We start from the raw sequence: 22989 nt of genomic DNA, 5'->3' as shown, positions 1-22989 counted from the left end.
ATTACTTTTATAGCACTTAAAACTTTCTAAGATACAACTAGAGCAGGGATTTTTGGATTCTTCATCGATGAATCTTAAGTGCCCAAAACAATAACATCGCCCAGTAACTCATTACTCTTTGTGGTTGAAACAGGTGACTTTCACATCTCCCTCTGAACCTGCGTCACAAGCAAAATCGTTTAATTCCTAAATCCTGAAAATGTGAAAAGAACTTTATAGCCATGTGGAAAGCATGTCAGAAAGAATAATATAAATGTGAGGTAAAGAAAGGCTTGGGTTGTAACTCTTCCTGTGACCCTGAGAAACCCAAATTACTACACCATGGCTTATGTTTGTTATCAGCAAATTAGGAATAATTATATCCCAGGAATAATTGCTTAAATCATAAAATTCACACTTGAGATGTCTGAGAAAAAGCTTTGTAAACAAAATAAGGGGACTTTATTATGATTGTAACTAATTACTAAGTACTATCAAGAAAGCAAAAGAAAATAGAGAAAAGATATATATCTAAGGAAATGCATTTTAGAGATTTTTCTGCATTAGTAGGGAAAATTACTTAGTCAAAGGTATTGAAAACAGTCCTCAAGACTGTGTGCAAGGTCAAGATGGATATTGGAGAAAGGGAAAGCTTTTATTTTATTTTTATTATTAATATTCACCCAAGAATATTTTTCCATTGATTTTTAGAGAGAATGGAAGGGAGGGAGGGGGAGAGAGAGAGAGACATCGATGTAAGAGACACATGGACTGGTTGCCTCCCCCATCTGCCCTGACTGGGGCTAGGGATGGAAACTGCAACCCAGATATATGCCTTTGACCAGGAATCGAACCCGCAACTCTTTGGTGCACGGGCCGACATTCTAACCACTGAGACACAGCAGTCAGGGCAAGAGAAAGCTTTTAGCAAGGCTAGGTTTTCCTGAAAATAGTTCCCTTTTGCCTGAAAGAATGGCATTCCCCTAAACTGTCTGGATTACCCTGTCTGGAAGCAGGTAAATACAATGGTTTCTTTTTGCATAGATTCATTACTAAGTCTGAGAAAAAGAAGAGAAAATTCTGAACAAAGAATCTATGTCTATTCATGGAGATATGCATGGCTAAGTTAACATCCAATGAATGAAACTTTGGGGCTCATGTTGCAAAGAAATGAACTACTGTAAATAGTGGGTAAGTGTATATCAAATGAAGAGGCAAGAAGGAACAGTGCAAGGTGCTTGCCAGAAGTCTTGGCACCTGAGCCTATTAGTAAGCTCAACTATGAGGTGTTTTGGGCTCATTTTGCAGCATCTGAAAGGTAGAATTTGACCCAGCACCAGTATTCTCCAGAGAATGCTTAAGATTTCACTGTGGAAGGCAACTGAAAGTAGGAATGACATAGCAGAAATGTACTTTTAAAAACATATACATATTTTTAAATTGATTTCAGAGAGAAAGGGAGAAGGAGATAGAAACATCAATAATGAGAATCATTGATCAGCTGCCTCCTGCATGCCCCATACTGGGGATAGAGCCTGGAATCCAGGCATGTGCCCTGACTGGGAATTGAACTGTGACCTCCTGGTTCATAGGTCGACACTCAACCACTGAGCCACGCTGGCCAGGCCAGAAATTTACTTTTAAGGCAGTTTTGTTAAAAATATTTTTTTGCAAACAAGGCAGGGAAGGTCTGGCTGCATTGATGACCCCCCTACCCCCAACTCTAAAAATCAATGGAAAAAAATATCCTCAGGTGAGGATTAATAACACACACACACACACACACACACACACACACACACACACACACACACACACTTAAGGCAGGGAAAACCAATAATTTTAATTTACTTATCTCTAAGGATAACTCAGACTCAAACCTCTGAAAAGGGGAATTGAAGTTTCTGCTCGTTTTGATAGATGACGTGGAATCAGGAATATATTAAGGAAGTCCTGTTCCAAAGGTTCCAGAACATATTTCTCTAGATCAGAGGTGGGGAACATCTGGCCCAAGGTCCGTATAAGGCCCAAGAAATAATTTGGTCTGGTCCTGCCAAGGCATTAGGGGTGAGTTAATTAAATGTTTGAACAAATATAGCAGGCTAATTTTAAAGTTGATAATTTTGTATGGCCCTCAAATGATGCTATAAATATTAAAATGGCCCTTGGCAGAAAAAAGGTTCCTTATTCCTGCTCTAGATGAATATGAGAAGTTAAATTATAAGATTGTACATTAGGAGAGGGATTGTGCTTGTGGGGCACTTTTGGTGATCTATTTTTGGCCCCAGCAACTTAATCTTCCAGGGATATTTCAAATAGTTCTCAGGAGTTAAGTGAAGGCAAAAATAAATGTGTAATTCCCTATTCCTGTTGCTGACTGTCAGGTCATGGTTTTAAAAATGAGTCTTTTTCAGGTTAATCTACTGAAACTGAAAGACTTTTATTCCTCCAGTTTTATGCTCACTTATATTTTATTCCTTTTAAAGTACTTTCAATATTCTTACTGGAGAGACTAAATCAAGAGTTATTATCAAAGCATTTTTTCCTGAGTTAAATAATATTCCTTTTATATTAAGGTAAAATGAAACCAAAAGAAAGAACATCATTTTGATTGGCTATATGGTTCAATATTTTGATAGTATTACTCAAAACATAAAATCATATCTCCATTTAAGAAATAAATCTCTCATCTTGCAACCTACAGAATCTGGAAACCATTCCTCAATCTTAGCTGAACGTATAACACTATAAAGAAAACTCCTGGAAGCCACATAAACAAGATCAGTTGCTACTATTGCTACAGCTACTACATAAACTCCTGGGGACATGGGATGCTGTGTCAGTCCCTATAACCAAGTTTACATTTTAATATCCATGTGGGAGATTTGAGATCTTGAATCCCTGCAAAGTGAAGATCTGGAATTGAGATTCTCACAAAAAGCTCTGAGACTCCTAAGAGAGTGATAGCCTCAGTGAAAATGTAGATAAAATAAACTAAACTAGTAAACCAACACAGAGTAATGACAAGGAAGAACGTTTGGTGTTAGCCAGGTGGAGAGGGACTGTACCATCTTGAAAAATAGTATCGACACAGAATGTCTTCTCACTTTGTGGGTATAAAAGGAGATCTAGGCCCTAGCCAATGTGGCTCAGTTGGTAGAGTGTCATCCCGTGCACTAAAAGGTTGTTCGATCAATTCCTAGTCAGGGCACATGCCCAGGTTGTGGGTTGGGTCCCTGGTTGGGGTGCATAAGAGAAGCAAACCAATGTTTCTCCCTCTTCCTCCTCCTTCTTTCTCTACCCCTTCCTCTCTCACTAAAATCAATAATAAAAATTTCAACAATTACATTTTATTAAAAAAAAGAGAAAGAGGAAAAAAAGAGATTTATAAATTCAGATTAAGTTCCAAGATATGTGTTAAAGACAAACCTGCTTTGAGAGGATTTGCCCTAAATCTATATTCAGGATAATTTACTAATGATGAGTTAATAAAACAAATTTATAAAATATAGAAAGAAACAATGTACTGTGAGCAAGTGCCAGAAGATAAAATTGAAAGATTACAAATCTCTGACAAAAGAATTTCAAATAATAGTTTTATATCAAAAAGATAATAAAAAATAAATTACCATTTAAAAAGTGTAAAAGTTCATGTTACACTATATACATTCAGGAAATTGTATAAAATGAATTCCTAGGAGACAACCAAGATGGCGGCATAGGTAAACACCTATACTTGCTGCCTCTCACAACCACATCAAAATTACAACTAAAAGACAAAATAAATATCATCCAGAACCACGGGAAAGCTGGCTGAGTGGAAGTTCTACAACTAGAAGGGAAAAAAAAGCACCGAGACTGGTAGGAGGTACGGAGGCGCACACAAAACGGGCTGGCAACTGGGTGTGCTGTTGTTTTTTTCAATTGGGAGGGAGATACAAGCTCCCGATTGCTCTGAACTCCAGTTCCGGGTGAGACTCTGGGGACCCAGACTCATACGGGGAGAAACTGGACTGTCTGGCATCGGGCCAGAATGCGAGGGCGGCTTTCTCTCAGAGGTGCTCACAGGGATCATTGTTCCTACACGGGGCCACGGGACACAGAGACCCGGGGACTTCCCTGGTGCAGGGCTGACTGGCAGCCACTGAGGTTTGCTCCACCCTAATGATACCCTGGGACACCGCTCCACCCAATTTACAACCCCACCCAAGCTGTGCGCTGCGGCTTTTGCAAATTAATGGCCTGTCCTTTTGCAGCCTAAAACCTAACAAACTGCAGCTGGGTCAGAGAGCTCCAAAGCTTCCAAAAGAAGGCCTAAGGCCCAGCAGTAGCAGCCTGCCTTGCTTCTGGGCCTCATCTGGGCACTTCCAAACCCCAAAGAGGAAGAATCTGCAGATCTCTCTGTAGCTCCTGTTGGGTGGCCTCAGGCAGTGGCTGACTTTGCACCTCCTTGGAGATACAAGAGCCAGTGTACCCAGTGGTCAGTGTGAGACCATACCAGATTACAACTCTTCACATCCATAAGCGACACACTCAAGAGCAGACTCAGTGAGCACCAAAGCCCCACTGCCCCATAAGGGTGTCTCCAGCACAGCAGTTCTTCCATTGAAGACACAACTGGTCCTCACAGCCAATTGGTCTGGAGGTCAATTCCTCCCAGTGATACCAACAGCAATCAAGGCTTAACTACAACAAGACTGTGCACACAGCCCACAAAGGGGTGCACCAAGAGTATCCACCTCAGGAGACTGGCGAGGCTGAGCCACTGGGCCCTTTAGGACACCTAGCACACAAAGCCACTCTATCAACGCAGGGAAGCAGCCAAAATGCGGAGACAAAGAAACAGGTCACAAATGAAAGAAATGGAGGAAAGCAAACTACTGGATATAGAGTTCAAAACCACGGTTATAAGGTTACTCAAGAATCTTCTAGAAACCTCCGAGAAATTTAGTGAGACCCTCAAAGATATGAAAAAGGACCAATCAGAAATTAAGCATACACTGACTGAAATAAAGAATAATATACAGAGATCCAACAGCAGACTAGAGGATCGCAAGAATCAAGTCAAAGATTTGAAATATGAAGAAGCAAAAAACACCCAACCAGAAAAGCAAAAAGAAAAAAGAATCCAAAAATATGAAGATAGTGTAAGGAGCCTCTGGGACAACTTCAAGCGTACCAATATCTGAATTATGAGGGTGCCAGAAGAAGAGAGAGCAAGATATGGAAAACCTATTTGAAGAAATAATGACAGAAAACTTCCCCCACCTGGTGAAAGAAATAGACTTACAAGTCCAGAAAGCATAGAGAACCCCAAACAAGAGGAATCCAAAGAGGACCACACCAAGACACATCATAATTAAAATGCCAAGGGCAAAAGACAAAGAAAGAATCTTAAAAGCAGCAGGAGAAAAAGTTAGTTACCTACAAGGGAGTAACCATATGATTGTCAGCTGATTTCTCAACAGAAACTATTCAGGCCAGAAGGGAATGGCAAGAAATATTCAAAGTGATGAATAGCAAGAACCTACAACCAAGATTACTCTACCCAGCAAAGCTATCATTTAGAATTGAAGGTCAGATAAAGAGCTTCATAGATAAGAAAAAGCTAATGGAGTTCATCACCGCCAAACCAGTATTATATGAAATGCTGAAGGGTATTCTTTAAGAAGAGGAAGAAGAAGAAAAAGGTAAAGATTAAAATTATAAACAACAAAGTGACAACAAATACATATCTATCAACAAGTGAATATAAAAATCAAGTGAATAAATAATCTGATGAACAGAATAAACTGGTGAATATAATAAAATCAGGGGCATAGAAAGGGAGTGGACTGACAATTCTCAGGGGGAAGGGAGTGTGGAGGGTGCGGGAAGAGATTGGACAAAAATCTTACACACCTATGGACGAGGACAGTGGAAGGGGGGGTAAGGGCATGAGGTGGGGTGGGAATGGGGTGGAGGGGAGCTATGGGGGTAAAAAGAGGAACAACTGTAATAATCTGAACAATAAAGATTTATTTTTAAAAAATGAATTCCTGGATGATGAGTGGGGATGTTTTCCCCACAAGTTCTGGAACTCTCCTTCCTTCCTCAACAAATATACACAGAAATCATAATACAACTTCCTAAGACTTTAAGAAATCATCCAATTAATATAAATTTTGGCACATTTAATTATTGCAGTGATATATAAGTGAAGTAATCAAAAGTCTGGCTTATTTCTGAATGTGCTGGCTTTTCAGAATACACTGAAGATAAATACCCATAATTCTCATTTTATGGGGCTTACTCTTCAACACCGATGCATCCAGAATTGCATTTTGCTACAGTCAGAAATATGATCAAGACTAGTTCTAAGAAAGTGTTTTCCAACAAAGAGGAGGGACCACACCCATAATGTCTAACTTTAATTACTGCTTTAAATAAGTATCAACTACTGTGTATTTTTATGCATCATACCTGTGAAAAGCAAATGATTTCTGATGTCAGCTTTAAAGTGTTTCATCCTCAGGTGAAGCGATCAGAACTACTCTCAAAATCAAGAACAAAAGACTGTATTTACACTAAATTGTTATGATTTAATAACCTCTCAAAGTAAATAAGATACAGTAAAGGAGTAAGTGCAAATAAGATTGGAGTCATTAAGAATATGACAACTGGATGCCCACTTTCACCACTCCTTTTCGATATAGTACTGGAAGTGCTTGCCACAGCGATCAGACAAGAGGAAGAAATAAAAGGCATCCAAGTTGGAAAAGAAGAAAACTGTCCTTATTCGCAGATGACATGATACTGTACATAGAAAACCCCAAAGACTCCATCAAAAAATTACTAGACTTAATAAATGAATCTGGCAATGTAGCAGGATACAAAATTAACACCCAGAAATCTATGGCTTTTTTATACACCAACTAGAGGCCCGGTGCACAAAATTCGTGCACGGGGAGGGGTGGGATGTCCCTCATCACAGCCTGCACACTCTCCAATCTAGGACCCCTTGAGGGATGTCCGACTGCCTGTTTAAACGGGCGGTCAGACATCCCTCTCACAACCCAGGAATGCTGGCTTCCAACTGCCCTCCCCTGCAGTCCTGGTCCCCCCCAACTGCCTTTCCCTGCTGGCCTGGTCCCCCCAACTGCCCTCCCCTGCAGGCCTGGTCCCCCCAACTGCTCTCCCCTGCAGGCCTGGACCCCCCAACTGCCCTCCACTGTAGGCCTGGCCCCCGCAACTGTGCTCCCCTGCAGGCCTGGTCCCCCCCCCAACGGCTCTCCCCTGCAGGCCTGGCCCCCGCAACTGCGCTCCCCTGCAGGCCTGGTTCCCCCCCCCCCCAACTGCTCTCCCCTGCAACTGCCCTCCCCTGCTGACCTGGTCTCCCCCAACTGCCCTCCTCTGCCAGCACGGTCACCCCTAACTGCCCTCCATGCTGGCCTGATCGCCCAAAACTGCCCTCCCCTGCAGGCCTGGTACCCCCCAACTACCCTCCCCTGCAGGCCTGGGTCCTCCCCAACTGCCCTCCACTGCAGGCCTGGTCCCCCCCCAACTGCCCTCCACTGCAGGCCTGGTCCCCCTCCCCGCAACTGCTCTCCCTTGCTGACCTGGTCTCCCCCAACTGCCCTCCTCTGCCAGCCTGGTCACCCCTAACTGTTCTCCCTGCTTGCCTGATCGCCCACAACTGCCCTCTCCTGCAGGCCTGGTCCCCCCCAACTGCCCTCCCTTGCTGGCCTGGTCTCCCCCAACTGCCCTCTTCTGCCAGCCTGGTCACCCCCAATTGCCCTCCTCTGCAGGCCATCCTGTGGTGGCCATCTTGTGTCCACATGGGGGCAGCTATCTTTGTCCACATGGGGCGGCCATCTTGTGTCTTGGTGTGACGGTCAATTTGCATATTACTCTTTTATTGGATAGGACAGTGGTCGGCAAACTGCGGCTCTTTGGCCCCTTGAGTGTGGCTCTTCCACAAAATACCACGTGCAGGCGCGCACGTATAGTGCGATTGAAACTTTGTGGCCCATGCACAGAAGTCGGTTTTCAGCTCTCAAAAGAAATTTCAATTGTTGTACTGTTGATATTTGGCTCTGTTGACTAATGAGTTTGCCGACCACTGAGATAGGATAATGAAGTCACAGAAAGAGAAACTAAAAATAAAATCCCATTTACCATTATACCAAAAAAATTAAGATACCTAGGAATAAATTTAACTAAGGAGGTAAAAGACCTGTACTCTGAAAACTATAGGACACTGAAAAAAGAGATAGAGGAAGACATAAACAAATGGAAGAACATACCGTGTTCATGGATTGGTAGAATCAACATCATTAAAATGTCCATACTACTCAAAGCAATTTATAGATTCAATGCAATCCCCATTAAAATACCAATAGCATATTTCACAAACCTAGAACAAACTCTCCAAAAATTCATCTGGAATAAAAAAAGACCCCGAGTAGCCACAGCAATCCTGAGAAAGAAGAACAAAGTTGGAGGGATAACAATACCAGATATAAAGCTATATTACAAAGCTATGGTTCTCAAAACTGCCTGGTACTGGCACAAGAACAGGCATATAGACCAATGGAACAGAACAGAGAACCCAGAAATAGACCCAAGCCATTATGCTCAATATTTGACAAAGGAGGCAAGAGCATACAATGGAGTCAAGACAGTCTCTTCAATAAATGGTGCTGGGAAATTTGATCAGATATATGCAAAAAAATGAAACTAGATCACCAACTTACACCATACACAAAAACAAACTCAAAATGGTTAAAGGACTTAAATGTAAGATGGGAAACCATAAAAATCTTGAAAGACTCCATAGGCAGCAAAATATCAGACATATATCGTAGCAATATCTTTACCGATACAGCTCCTAGGGCAATGGAAACTAAGGAGCTTCTGCACAGTAAAAGAAACCATCAACAAAACAATAAGAAAGCCCACTGCATGGGAGAACGTATTTGCCAATGTTATCTCTGATAAGGGTTTAATCTCCAAAATTTATAGGGAACTCATACAACTTAACAAAAGGAAGATAATCCAATCAAAATATGGGCAAAGGACCTAAATAGACACTTTTCAAAAGAGGACATACAGAAGGCCGAAAGACACATGAAAACATGCCCAAAGTCACTAATCATCCCAGAGATGCAAATCAAAATGACAATGAGGTACCATTTCACACCTGTCAGAATGGCTATCATCAACAAATCAACAAACGACAAGTGCTGGTGAGGATGTGGAGAAACAGCAACCCTTGTGCACTGCTGGTGGGAATGCAGACTGGTGCAGCCACTGTGGAAGACAGTATGGAGTTTCCTCAAAAAGTTAAAAATGGAACTCCCATTTGACCCAGTAATCCTACTTCTAGGACTATATCCCAAGAATCCAGAAACAGCAATCAGAAAGGATATATGCACCCCTATGTTCATAGCAGCACAATTTACAATAGCTAAGATTTGGAAACAGCCTAAGTGCCCATCAGCAGATGAGTAGATTAGAAAACTGTGGTACATCTATACAATAGAATACTACGCTGTTATAAAGAAGGAACTTTTACCATTTGCAACAGCATGGATGGACCTGGAGAGCATTATACTAAGCAAAATAAGCCAGTTGGAGAAAGATAATTACATGATCTCACTCATATGTGGGATATAATGATCAACATAAACTGATAAACAAAAATAGATCCAGAGACAAGGGGTGGGGGAGGGGGGCGGTTAGGGAGCAACCAAAGGACTTGTATGCATGCATATTAGCATAACCAATGGACACGGACACTGGACCTGTGGGGGCTTGCCTTCAGGGGTGGGCGTGGAGGGGGGGTGTCAATTGGGGGCAAAAGGAGACATATGTAATACTTTAAACAATAAAAAAAAAAGAATATGACAATTTCAGGTGGACATATCTAAAAGAATAACATTTTCATTGTTAACGTTTGTGGCATAACATTCACAATATTTGTAGAGAAATGTGAGGGTCAGGAATATTTCTGGTAGCTTCATAATTTAAAAAAATGCTAGAGTTACATGGGTTCTTAAGGTTCATTTACTTTGCGTTTTGAGCAGCGTAAGATACAAAGGGAAATTACACAATTTCCAGTTCCTTTAAAATACATTTATAGGTAAAAAAATCATGAAAATAGAAAAATGCCAAGACATGTTACTTTCTGAAATCACTAACCTCTACCTCATCCCTAATCAAGCAAAAGACAAATTCTTCTTTTCTAGCTATACTCTGGTTTATAATGAAGAATCTATATATCCTCTCACTAAGGTACTGGTAACTTACATTACTAATTCCAAGAGTATTTGCATTTCAAAAAAATGTACCATAGTATGAAGTTTACTTGACCCAAAAATCTGTTTGTCCATTTATCCATGAACACTGCCTTGCAACATCAGGCCATTTATCGGACAAATTGGTTATAAGAAGAATGACTGTCTGGAAGTATGACTTTGGTACAGTCTTGCTTTACACTTAGTTCAGTTCTGAAGTATGGCTTGTATCTTTAACTTGAATTCCATGTGATTGCTTTGTTTTTCTTTGTTATGTTCATTTAAAATTTGTTCTTACTAGCCTCTCCTATTTGTGGAACTACCACATCAGTAGTTATTGAATGACAACTCACAGGTAGGTGTATGAAAACAATGAAGGGTCAAACAAATCAGTTTTCCAACAAACGAGTGATCTTTGGGGGGCCATTCACCTATAACCATACCAAAACCAAGACTGTTTTTTCAAAGAGTGACTGACAAAAAAAAAAAATCACCCTACTAAAGGAAAAAAGTTTCTGAGATAGTGATGGCAGTATGAATACCGATGCCAATGGAAGCCAGTCTGTTGAGGAAACAGGTGATTTACAAACATTTATGATGTTTCTCCCTGTCCTAACTGCCTTGCATTGTTTACTTTTTTGCTCTGGTTTACTGTGTTCAACTAGATGTTCTACTGTTCCAAGAAACCAGAAACCTTCCACAGACATTCATAAGGAAATTGGCCTCAAAAATTGAGCTGGATGGGAAAGCTACATCTTAAAAGTAGGGATCAGGTTTTTGACTTGTCAAGCTTCCCTATCAGAGAGCGAAAAACAGACAATACTGGGGATGTTGGTGACTAAAACCTCCTTAGTGCATACCTAGATCAACTGCTGGGGAGCACTCCTTGTCAAATTGTATAACTTAATTTGACAGTTATAGAGAAAGCAAGTTATACAGTGTAGGGCAACGTTGCAGAACATGGGCTATGCTGACTTGTTAAAAGCCATATTCTATGTGCTAATAACTTGAGTAGTTAATAAGTCTCAGATAACTTTTGATTAAAATTATAAAAACCCAATGATTAGTTCCTAAGATCCTAGGTGATGGTCTAGTAAAAAGAAATAATTTTGAATTGGGAAGAACACAATACATTGATAATATTAATAACAAAATAATAATGATAATCACAGGAGAAAATAAAACTTTTAAAAGAAAATATGGAAGAGCATTAAACTTATCTGCAAGTCAATCAAAGAGAGCATTTTTATTTTTTAGAACTAGTCATAAACCTTTAATGTTCTGGTAGCTATTTTCCTAAATCCAGGATTAAAGAGGTCTTGCATAAAGGAGTTCCTTTAAGTTTTGGATAGACTAGGTTTTAAAATTCTGAGGAGACAGAATTAGGGATTACAGGCCATGCAAGTTTTAATTGGTTTCCAGCCCCAAAGCAACAAAATTAACCACTGAGGAACTGATTCATATGAACAAGGCAAAAAAATAAAAACAAGAAACACATGTACGATGAGTGACATATACCTTGGAGGCATTTTGTATATTTGAAATTTCATTTGCATTTTTATACAATGGAGCAAGCAACTCTTGTGCAGGCTGCACTAAAACATAAATACACCATTGAAGAAATCAGACTAGGAATTTCAGCATTCATTTGATGTTTCTGGAAGTCAAGGAAAGTAGCCAATTAAAAAATAACTCAAATACTGCTTCTTTTTTATGTTCAGCAAGCATATAATTAATGGCAGAATAGCTTACCTGGGGCAGGGCTCTTTCTTGAACTTAAGTTCTGAGACTCCACAATCTCTTCTGTTTGCCCATCTGCTTCTACCTCTGTTTTGTTCTGAATCTCTTGTACATCTTCACTAAAACAAGTTCTTACGCTCTCATCCTCTTCTAAGACTCTGTGGACTGCAGTGGGAGCACCAGCAGCACTAACATCAGTGGCAGCAGCAGGAACAATGACTGGTGTGGGAGGAGGAGAAGCAGGAGGAGTTGGAGGAGATGGAGAAAAGGAAGGAATTGTAGAAGGGGTGATGGGAGCTGAAACACATTCCACTTTCATTTCTTCTGGGGGATTTTCCAGAATCTCCAATTCAAGAGTCAATGGCAACACCTCCTGTTTTACTAATTCCACAATGCTCTCCATGGCTGGTAATTTTTCACTAACTCCATTCATTTCATTAATTAGGTTAGTACTAGAAATCAATGGAATATCATTAGGAGCTACACTACAAGATTTCTTGCATATGTCATCATCAATTACATCAGTTTGTGAAGGGCCTGATGTTTCTGTGCAAGATGTGGGGTTGGGTACAGGAACTGTGTCTTCTTTTGAGGAGGAGAGGTCGCATCTGTCATCTAGAGCAGTGGTGAATATTGGCTGGCTACTAAGAGCAGCAGAAGTAGGGGAAGCAATTGAACTTCGAGCAACTGGAGAAACAGCAGTTGGTGATGGAGGCAGAGGAAGCTCTGGTATGGACACTGCTGCAGTAGTCTCACACATCTGGCCCAGTTGTTCTTTCTTTTCCCCACTAAGGACTAGCCTAAGCACTGGGGAAGGAGACTTTAACACTGGATCTGGTTTTGGCTTCTCCTCTGGGAAAGAAACAAAACACAGTTTTAAGAATAATTCTTGGATCAGAGATTATATTGCATTATTTTGGGCCAATTCTTTTCATTTCTTACCCTAAATCATGGGTAGCAGAAGAGAGACTAAAGTATTAGACATCTATCACTTCAAAAACATTGTCATTTTTTTTTCTAGTTACATCTACTATTACATAGAGAGTTTATTTTGAAGAAGGAGAAAGAATCAATTCATCAAATGATTATGTCAAGATTACAAAGAAAAAGCTCAACAAAATTGAAGCTAAATAAATTATTCTTGGAATGGGAGTGCGTCTTTTCCTTAAGGTAGCGATACCTTCCATCGCCACTATATCTTGTTCCCTGTAGAAATTCTATCAAGGATATACCATAGTGGCAGGATAGTTCAAGGGCAAATAGAGTTTAAATTATTATAGACTGACTAGAGGCCAGTGTACAGATTCATGCACCGGTGGGGTCCTTTGACCTAGCCTGCAGGGATCGGGCTAAAACCGGCTCTCCAACATCCCCCGAGGGGTCCCAGATTGCGAGAGGGCGGTTTTCCGGTGACACACCCCAGAATCGGGCTCCCTCCTCTCTGGTTCCGGGTGCGTCACCTGAGAACCGCCACCACCAAGTGACCGCAGCTCAGCAGCTCCTGCGTTGAGCATCTGCCCCCTGGTGGTCAGTGTACATCAAAGCTTAGGCTTTTATAAATAGATATATATTTTTTTTTTTATATTTTATTGATTTTTTACAGAGAGGAAGGGAGAGGGATAGAGAGTTAGAAACATCGATGAGAGAGAAACATCGATCAGCTGCCTCCTGCACACCCCCCCACTGGGGACGTGCCCGCAACCAAGGTACATGCCCTTGACCGGAATCGAACCCGGGACCCTTGAGTCCACAGGCCGACGCTCTATCCACTGAGCCAAACCGGTCTCGGCATAAATAGATATTTTTATTCTATATATTTCTACACTTCGGGGAATTTTTATAAAGAACATGTATTACTTGTTTATTTATTATCAATGAAATTTATTATATATCAGCAAAATAAAGTTCCTGAACATAAAAATTCATTTATAAATTAATTTCACTTTCACTTTTCAAAAGTTAAAGGCATAAAATTGAAAATTTATCTTGTGCCTTCATTGTAAAAATAAATTCTTTAGGGAGAAAACAGAGTTAATATGCAGATAATCAAGTCTAATAAAAAAGAACACTTAACATATATGTCTGAAACATTTTAGTATAATATGTAAAATGCATGTCCCTGTACAGACACAGAAAGAATAGCAAGAGCAAGAGAGAAATAAATTAATAACTATAATAAAGGTACCAGAAAATGTAAGAAACTCTAATTCATGAGAATTTCCATATTTTAAAATTCTAGATAAGCTAATAATATAATTCATCCTTATGGGAATGAAACCCAAAGGAGATTCAGATTTTTTTCTAACCTTATGCTTCCTTAGCACAATAAACAGGCTCCAGTAGAAAAGCAGATATTCATGAGTATGTTTATCAAATGCAAACAAAAATTTTAAGCCCTATAAAAAACAATCTACACTGAAAAGGACTTTACTTTCTCTGTCAGAAATCTTTAGGCATCAATGAAAATGAGTCTTTCCAATAAATTGTGGTGAACCAAGTCTGTCAAAGAAAACACACTCTGTTACTCAGATAAACAGACAGTAAATATTACCAGTGGGTTGTTAAAGGCTAATTTGTTCACTGCAACTACTTTTACTGGACTTAAAATTCACTTTAATTTATGGGCATAAAGGTCAGTGCTTCTTAAATTGAACTCTGCCTGTTTATTGTAATGGAGAAAAGATCAATAGGCTCTCATTGCCAATCCCTCAGATTAAGTTGCCAGGGAAAGAGACAAAAATATTTCAAAGAAATATGTGCGACATATATAACAAATAAACATTTATTAAAAGATCTCTGATGAAAATAATTTCCAATTCAATGGAGTAATTGCTAATGAATGGGTCAAACATCCAGATTACAGGATAACATTGTGAAAGCACATCACCATAACACTCTTTATACATAGATGCAGTAAATTAAACAGTGGAAAATAATCATTCTCACATTAACAATATAACAAGAGTATGTCAATTCAATTACTAATTTTAGGAAATAAAATGTGTGACACTAAAAATAATCAAACAAAAGGAGACCTAGGACTGAAACTTCAATATACCCCTGAGAAAAATCTAGCATTAGAAACAAAAAGTTATTTGAGAGCTCCTTATTCTGAAATAAAAAGTCCTTTAATTCATTCATTAAAGCCCTGGTGGGGCTCAGCTGATTAGAGCATCTTCCCGATATGCCAAAGTTGTGAGTTCGATCCCAGGTCAGGGCACATACAAGGGTCAACCAATGAATGCATAAGTAAGTACAACAATGAACCAATGTTTCTCTCTCTCCCTCTCTCTCTCTCTTCTCCTTCCTCTCTCTTTCTCAAGTCAATCGGTAAATTTAAAAAAACACACCACAAAAATGGCCTTTAATATAGAAAGCTGAAAAGTATAATACAGTAGATCTATATAAAGAACATAGATTTTATTATTAAGATAATGCTTTGCAGAGCCAAGATTAGTTGAAATCTACTATACTGCATTAGAAATGTTTATAACATTTGCCCATCTTTAGGAACTTGTGGGAATTCCATTTTTAAGAATTTTTCAAAAAAATAATCATGTAAGAGTGAAAAGAGGCAGAGATTTGGAATATTTAAGGCAACACTATAATAGCAAGAAGAAGAGAAATAGACTAAATGTGTAACAATGAGGGATTTATAAAGAAATGATGGTCTGGGCATATCAAGGTATATTATGTAATGAATTAAAATAGGCTTTTTAAAAGCATTTAATAATATGGTAAGTTTGTAACAAAAGATTTGTTTTTTTAAAAAGCATGGCACAAAACTGTATGTAGAGCATAAGTCTAATTTGGTAACATAAGTCTAATTTGGTAACAAAAAATATACAGCCCTGGCTGGCGTTTTCCAGTGGTTAGAGCATCGGCCCTAACACTGAAGGGTCGCAGGTTTGATTCCTGGTCAAGGGCATGTACATGGGTTGTAGGTTTGAGTGGAAGGGGGTGCATGCAGGAGGCAATCAATCGACGAGTCTCTCCCATTCATGTTTCTATCTCTCTTTCGCCCTCCCTCTTTCCCCATCTTCCACTCTCTAAAAAAAAAAAAAAATCAATGAAAAGAATATCCTCAAGTGAGGATTAACAAAAACAAACAAACAAACAAACAATAAACAAAAATATGTAATAATGCCCTGGTTGGGTGGCTCAGATGGTTGGAGCATCATCCTGTGCACCAAAAGGTTGTGGGTTAGATTCCCAGCCAGGGCACATACCTAAGGTTGCGGGTTTGAACCCTGGTTGGGGCATATATGGGAAGCAACTGATCGATGTTTTCCTCTCTCCCCCTTCCTCTCTCTATAAAATCAATAAAGCATCTTTGGGTGAGGAGAAAAACAAACAAATAAGCCCTGACCAGTTTGGCTCAGTAGATAGAGCGTCGGCCTACGGACTCAAGGGTCCCAGGTTCGATTCCGGTCAAGGGCATGTACCTTGGTTGCGGGCACATCCCCAGTAGGAGGTGTGCAAAGAGGCAGCTGATCGATGTTTCTCTCCCATCGATGTTTCTAGCTCTCTATCCTTCTCCCTTCCTCTCTGTAAAAAATCAATAAAATATATTTTTTAAAAAAAACAAATAAAAAATATATAATATGTGAAAGTCTGGGACATTATTAACAATGGCTCTGATAATGAGATAAGACACTTTTTCTTTCTCATTATATGTAGTAAATATAATGAATGTCATATAGGAAAGACAGAAAATACTACTCCCTTTTATTCTCAAATTGTGGTGGAACCAATGCCTAGATGAGTGCCTTTTGGTTGTCATGAGCCTTATGTGACTGAGAGGGTGCTACTCTCATCTAATGAGCAGAGACCAAAAATACTAACTAAGCATCCTGTAATTTGAAGGATAGTCTCACTTCACAGAGAATAGTTCTGTCCTTATGCCAGAACAACCTCAATTGAGCTGCATTGCTTTACAAGTGATTGGATTATAACAAAATGCCATTTACTAAATACCTACCCAACACCAAATGCTTTCAAAAGGCACTAAGACCAAGGCACAAAAACTTTTATTTGTATTTAATTCTCCTCAATACACTGGGCTGAATGCACTTTCCCCCAAACAGCAAACAATGATCATTTAAACAAGCAGTCGCCAACCTTTCAGACCTCATGGACCACCAGTGGTTGGCAACCACTGATTTTAAACTGTCTATACAATCAACACTAGCTGAAATTTTAATTCATTCAATAGTTTTTCTCTCTACAAACCAAGCTGAGGTCTTTTCCTGGGTCTTTAGATCTTCATGTAACCACTCTAGCTGTTCATGTCAAAAACTCTGAAAACCAGAAGCTTAATAGGAGTCAACATTTATCAAATAAGCACTTATTATGTACCAGGAACTGGATCAAATACCATAAATACACAGTGTTCTTAAATTCTTACAACTGCCACTGCGGTAAAAATGATTATATTCCTATTTTACAGATGGGGAAACTGGAGGATTTAGAAATTAAGTCATAGGTTCAAGGTCATATAGTTAGCAAGTGCTAAAATCATATCCTTTCACTTTACAAAACAAAATGGTTTTTGAAAAAAGAGGTATTTAAGTGACTCAAAATGGTTGGAGACTTCAGGGCTTACATGGTAGATTTTATCCAGGGCAAACCCTCAGAAATGATATTTCCATTGGATAGAAAAACCAATCTGATGGCAGAATACATAATCGATTGATGCTTGGAGCTAATATACCAATCTTTGAAAATAGTATATTTAATATCCTACTTTAATTTCAAAAGGACATTTTTAAATTTTAAAAAATATTTTCTGAAGCCCGAGCTAGGTGGCTCAGTTATTTAGAGCATCATTCCATGCAACGGTTGTGGGTTCATTTCCCGGTCAGGGAATATATGTTGCAGGTTCAATCCCAGTCGGGGTACATCTGAGAGGCAACTCTTTCACATCGATGTTTCTCTCTCTAAAATCTACAAAACATATCATCGTGTGAGTATTAAAAAAAAATATTTTCGGAAAAAGAATGAGCCCTTTCTAATGTTATCCGAATTATATAAATTTAGTTTTTTAAAACAACAACTCCTCGCCCTAGCCAATTTTGCTCAGAGGATAGAGTGTCGGCCTGTGGACTGAAGGGTCCCAGGTTCGATTCCAGTCAAGGGCACATGCCCAGGTTAGAGGCTTGATCCCCAGTAGGGGGCACGCAGGAGGCAACCAATCAATGATTCTCATCATTAATGTTTCTGTCTCTCTCTCCCTCTCCCTTTCTCTCGAAAATAAATTAAAAAATATATTTTTAAAATACTCCTTCAACTCTGACCAGTGTGACTCAGTTGGTAGGGCATTGTCCCATGTACTGAAAGGTTTCCCATTAGATTCCCAGTAGGGGATGTGATAGGAGGCAGCTGATGGATGTTTCCCTCTCACATGGATGTTTCTCTCTCTCTCTCTCTCCTTTCCCCTTCCTCTATCAAAAATCAATTAAAATATTAAAAATAAATAAGTAATAAAAAATACTCCTTCAAAAACTATTCTATATATTGGCAAGCTATTGGTAAAATTTCAAATAGAAAATTATAACTACTACTGAGTTTTCTGAAAGATAGTTGACACTAAGAGGAAGACAGTAGTAGTCCCAAAGAATTACTTATCAGCTCTATGAAATGTACTTGAAATGGAAGTGTTTTTCTTTTCATCAAGGTAACCTGAAATATTTTCCAATTCACCCATATCTATATCATATGTCAATTTAAAATGTTGATTTTTATTATTCAAATTTTCACAAAGCATAAAAAACAGAGGAAACCAAGAATTCTGTATTCTTTCTTCTGAAAATCAAGGGCTACCTGAGATAAAACGCAAGTGTGTAACAACTAAAAATCTTAGCAGGTCAGAGCTATCATCATCAAGGAATATTATGAACTCTTTAGCATGGCCCAGCTATGGAGAGAGTCTGCATAGATGATATATTTTAAGGCTTTTTTGCATAATAAGTATTCAGTATGTTTAGAATACTTCTAACTAGCAAAAGGATTATAACTGCAAAAGTAAAGAAGTAGTTTGGAAGGGAATAATCTGAAAATTATTCTCCACTCAGACTGAAAGCATTCTAAATTTTGACTGAAAACTGCATTATCATTGGGAGTAGGAAGTGGTTTTCCTCAATACCTATGAATCGCATTCCTGCATGGTGAATAACTTTAATATTTAAAAATTTAGCTTTCAGTATGCAGGAGTTTCTAATCAGAACAATGCTCAAAGAAGTATTTGACAGTGCAACTTTCAGAAGCATGCCAGGTTATCTATCTTTTGGGCTAAAACGATCTTATAAAACAAATATAACACAGAACTTACTTTAGCTAAAGTCAACCTAAATCCAATGAGGCATCAAAGAGAGACTGTACTATCCCACTTTCTGGAGTGAGATATCCCTTAACGTTTTCTATTATAAATCCAAAAGAATTTATTTATTTCAACCAACATTTGGCACTCCACGTTCCAAGTCAATAGGAACAGAGACCTTAGTATGATTCCTGCATCAGTAGTTGGCTGTAATTTAAGCACATTTCAAATGCTAGGCTTGTCCCCACAACAACCCTGTGAGGTAGGTCTTCTTTATTCCATTCTGTAGGTGAAGGAACTAAGACACACTGCATAATGACCAATGAGACCAAATTGCTAGTGCATGATGGGGTCAGTGTTTGAACTCAGTACTATCCCCAACTAAGGCCATAAAAGCCAAACTTATAAGAAGAAACAATTTGTTTTTAGAATGGCAGGACACACAGGAACATGTTGAATACATAAATAAAACTGTGTTCTTCTTGTAAAGCAATACATGCTTTTATTTATTTTCCCAACCTTGTTGCAGAAAAAGTTTAAGGCAGTTAAGCTTTTATAAATATATACTGACATTGAGGCATTAAGAAATGTAGAAAAAATTTTAATAATGACCCTTACTTTACTTTCTTAGATGTTGAACACTGTGATTTTCAAACTCAAAGCTTTGTTTAAAAGTGGGTATCTAAATAATCTTTAAATGTTTTACTCTCACTCTTAAATGCTAAGGGCAGTGTATTAATATAAAAAGAGACTAAATATAAGAGGGAGGAAAACAGTCATACACAAACCTTGCTTCTGGTCGCTAGCTGCAGTGACAGGGGTGCTGGCAGCAAGATGAGCGCTCTCCACAGTCCCATAAACCACAGGGCTGTGCTCGGGGACCTGGCTGGGCAGCTGCTGGGATTTGAAGTACAAAAAAGGGTGATAATGAGCGTGCGAACATAAAAACTAGCAATATGGAACCCAAGCCAAGTGGGGAAGACAAAGTGGGACAGGAGATCACAAAATTAAAAAAAAAAAAAGCAAGGAAAAAATATATAGGCCAGTTTAATAAATTCAAAAAGTATATGGGAAGATGGGGAAGGAAAGGAAAGAGGCAGCAGGAAAGGGGAAGGAAAAGAGATGATTACTATTAACCACAGCAAGAGAAGACAGCACAACAATCATTAGTACAATGCATTCTGTAGTGTTCCTTCTAAGGAGAAAGAGACTTTCAACCTAACAATAGAGGTCACATCTGAGAGGGAATTTAACAGCCTCCCAGTCAAAGACCAAAGGGGTTTTGGTCAACTTCACTTATAAACTACCTAGCAACGTAGTTCATCTGCCAAAAGCAGGACAAAGTACAATGGGTTTTAAAACCAGTTACTGGTTCAAGAAAACAATACTGAGGGGTGATCCCTGCCATTTGTCCATATTATCACATAGATAAAATACAACCTGCAAAGTCTCTAAAGGCACTTTCACCTTAAAAACATCTTTAGCTTCTGAGTCAAGGATGATATCTTTTCACAGTCAGAAATCTGACTAAAAGTATCTTAGCGGATATTTTTATTTTCACTCAGCCAATATACTGAAATAAAAAGTGCCTATCAAAATCCTAGCAGAGTAGGTTGAAAAAATTGCAGCCATTGTTCAACTTAGAGGGAACAAGAATTAAACAAGAAAGGACACGGACAGTCATTCTACATCACATTCCAGGCAGGTATTTATTCTGGATTTGAAGTTTACAAAAGCCACAAAACAAAGCAGTGTCTCTCCTCGGAGATCTAAGGTCAAGTTTTTGATAGACACAGCCTCCGACACAGCCTCCGACATTGAATTCCATCAGTGCTATCAGAGCAGAGCTCCCTGCAGAATTCTGACTTGCTATTTGTTTTGTTTTGGATTTTTTGGGCAGGTGGGATTTAGGTATAGATGATTTGGGGTGGATAAGGACACTTAAAAGTGAAAGTTAATAAAAACATTTTCAAGTGAGTTAAGTCTCACGTACAGTGGGAATATAAAATACCGTATTTTCCGGCGTATAAGACGACTGGGCGTATAGAAGATTTTCCTGGGTTAAAAAGTCGTCTTATACGCTGGAAAATATGGGAAAATATTTCAGTTTAGACTTATCATTTATTTTATATTACAGATAGTAAAGGGGAAAATACTATTTCACCTATTCATGAGATTACGAAACTGCTTATATTCACAATTACTTCTAAATGGACTGCTAAAATTATATTTCCACGTATAAAAAATGAAGTTGCTATTTCACTTTGAATCATGGCCAAATAAATGAACAGTAGAGCCATGATTTTCTTTGAATCTTTAGTTCCAGTTGGGGAGGGAGACTGTATTACTAAAATCCAAAAATTAGAAAGGCTTCATGAAAATACAAACTCAGTTCAATTCTATGGCTGAAAATAGTTCCAGAACAACGGAAAGATTCTGTTACTTAGCATTTATTAAACAGTTATCCACATCCCAAGAAAGAAAGAACTGTAAAATGTGTCATTTACCTGAAAGAAAGATAATATTAACTACTCCAATTGCCTAGGAAATTAATATCCCCCGAAAAAAAGGGAAATTAATATCCCCCCAAAAAAAGGATAATTGCTAAAAGTAGGTCACCAAAATAACATCCATAGATAAAGTCAGATGTTTAAGACAATAAAAGGATCATGATACCTATACATATAGATTGGAGAGTTTTTCAATCTAAGATTAAAAACACCTTCAATCATATTAAAGAGGCAACTGCACAGACATTTTTAAATTAACAAAGTCTTGGGAAGATCTTATGGATAAAGCATTTATAAGGAAGGAATGAGATAACATGGTTAAATCACAGTTCCAAATTCAGGCATCTAGTACATAGCTATATAGCCGAAAAATACTAGAAAAGTACTTCAGTTTCCTTAACTACAAGATGAAAAGGAACTAAAAATCATTTGAACTTTTAACATTTTCTAAGCCTCTGATAGTAGCAAAAAAATATAGCATATTAACATGATATATAATTCAATACTTTAATCTTGTTTTAGAATCTTTTTATTTATGTTAATCTCAAACTTTATCTTAACCTCTAATTTCAATTCTTTTCTCCTAATAACTATAGTCTGTTACAAAGGAGTTCCTCATCTTTCCAAAGCACAAACAATCATGGCTTATTTTAACTTAACTGATAAATCAGAAAACACACTGGATATTGTGACTCAAACATCACATAAAAAAATATCACATCTAATGCTGTATGAATTTTGATCCCTATAAGGAAATGAAGCTTTTGGGTAGCTAGAGAACTTGGGTATATGATCTACACTGCTGAGAATATTTTAAGGAATTTCAAAATCACTACACTTCAGTCACTTTCATTATTGGTGGATATGAAAATTGATAAAAATGATTCTGGAAGGGCAATTGGTATCAAAATATAAAATAAGTCAACAAAGATGATCAGGAAGTCAGAGTTAAAAGGTCTGATTGGCAGAAAAATAAAAAACGAATTCTCATTTTGATAAAGGAACTTAAAAGTATGCCAAGATATTAGATATCTGATAATATCCAAGAAATGAATTTCCTTTATGAATTCTACTTGAGAATCTATTCTGTTAAAGTTTTATATATTAAATTTGAAGTACTGGCCTTAAGGGATAATGGTAGATTTGGGCTCAAATACTGCAGGAA

The 22989-nt window shown here is 38.4% G+C and overlaps 1 protein-coding gene across 24 annotated transcripts in view; it reads right to left on the bottom strand.

Annotated features, from left to right (window-relative positions):
- The window catches only part of EIF4G3 (eukaryotic translation initiation factor 4 gamma 3), a 286670-nt gene that overhangs the window by 97932 nt on the left and 165749 nt on the right, over positions 1-22989 (bottom strand). For 19 of the 24 annotated variants that reach the window (XM_079776759.1, XM_079776738.1, XM_079776761.1 and 16 more), the window contains 2 exons: positions 20103-20211; positions 12009-12848 (listed from right to left, as the gene is read on the bottom strand). In XM_079776759.1, coding sequence (XP_079632885.1) covers positions 12009-12848; positions 20103-20211 — 949 coding nt within the window. The remainder of the gene's footprint in view (positions 1-12008; positions 12849-20102; positions 20212-22989) is intronic. The other 5 variants (XM_079776755.1, XM_079776739.1, XM_079776743.1 and 2 more) reach the window with 1 other exon arrangement.

Source organism: Cnephaeus nilssonii, assembly GCF_951640355.1.
Source record: "Cnephaeus nilssonii genome assembly, chromosome: 7".
NCBI classification, from domain to species: domain Eukaryota; kingdom Metazoa; phylum Chordata; class Mammalia; order Chiroptera; family Vespertilionidae; genus Cnephaeus; species Cnephaeus nilssonii.
The sequence above is the reverse complement of the archived record's forward strand: the minus strand, read 5'-3'. Positions and strand labels throughout refer to the sequence as shown.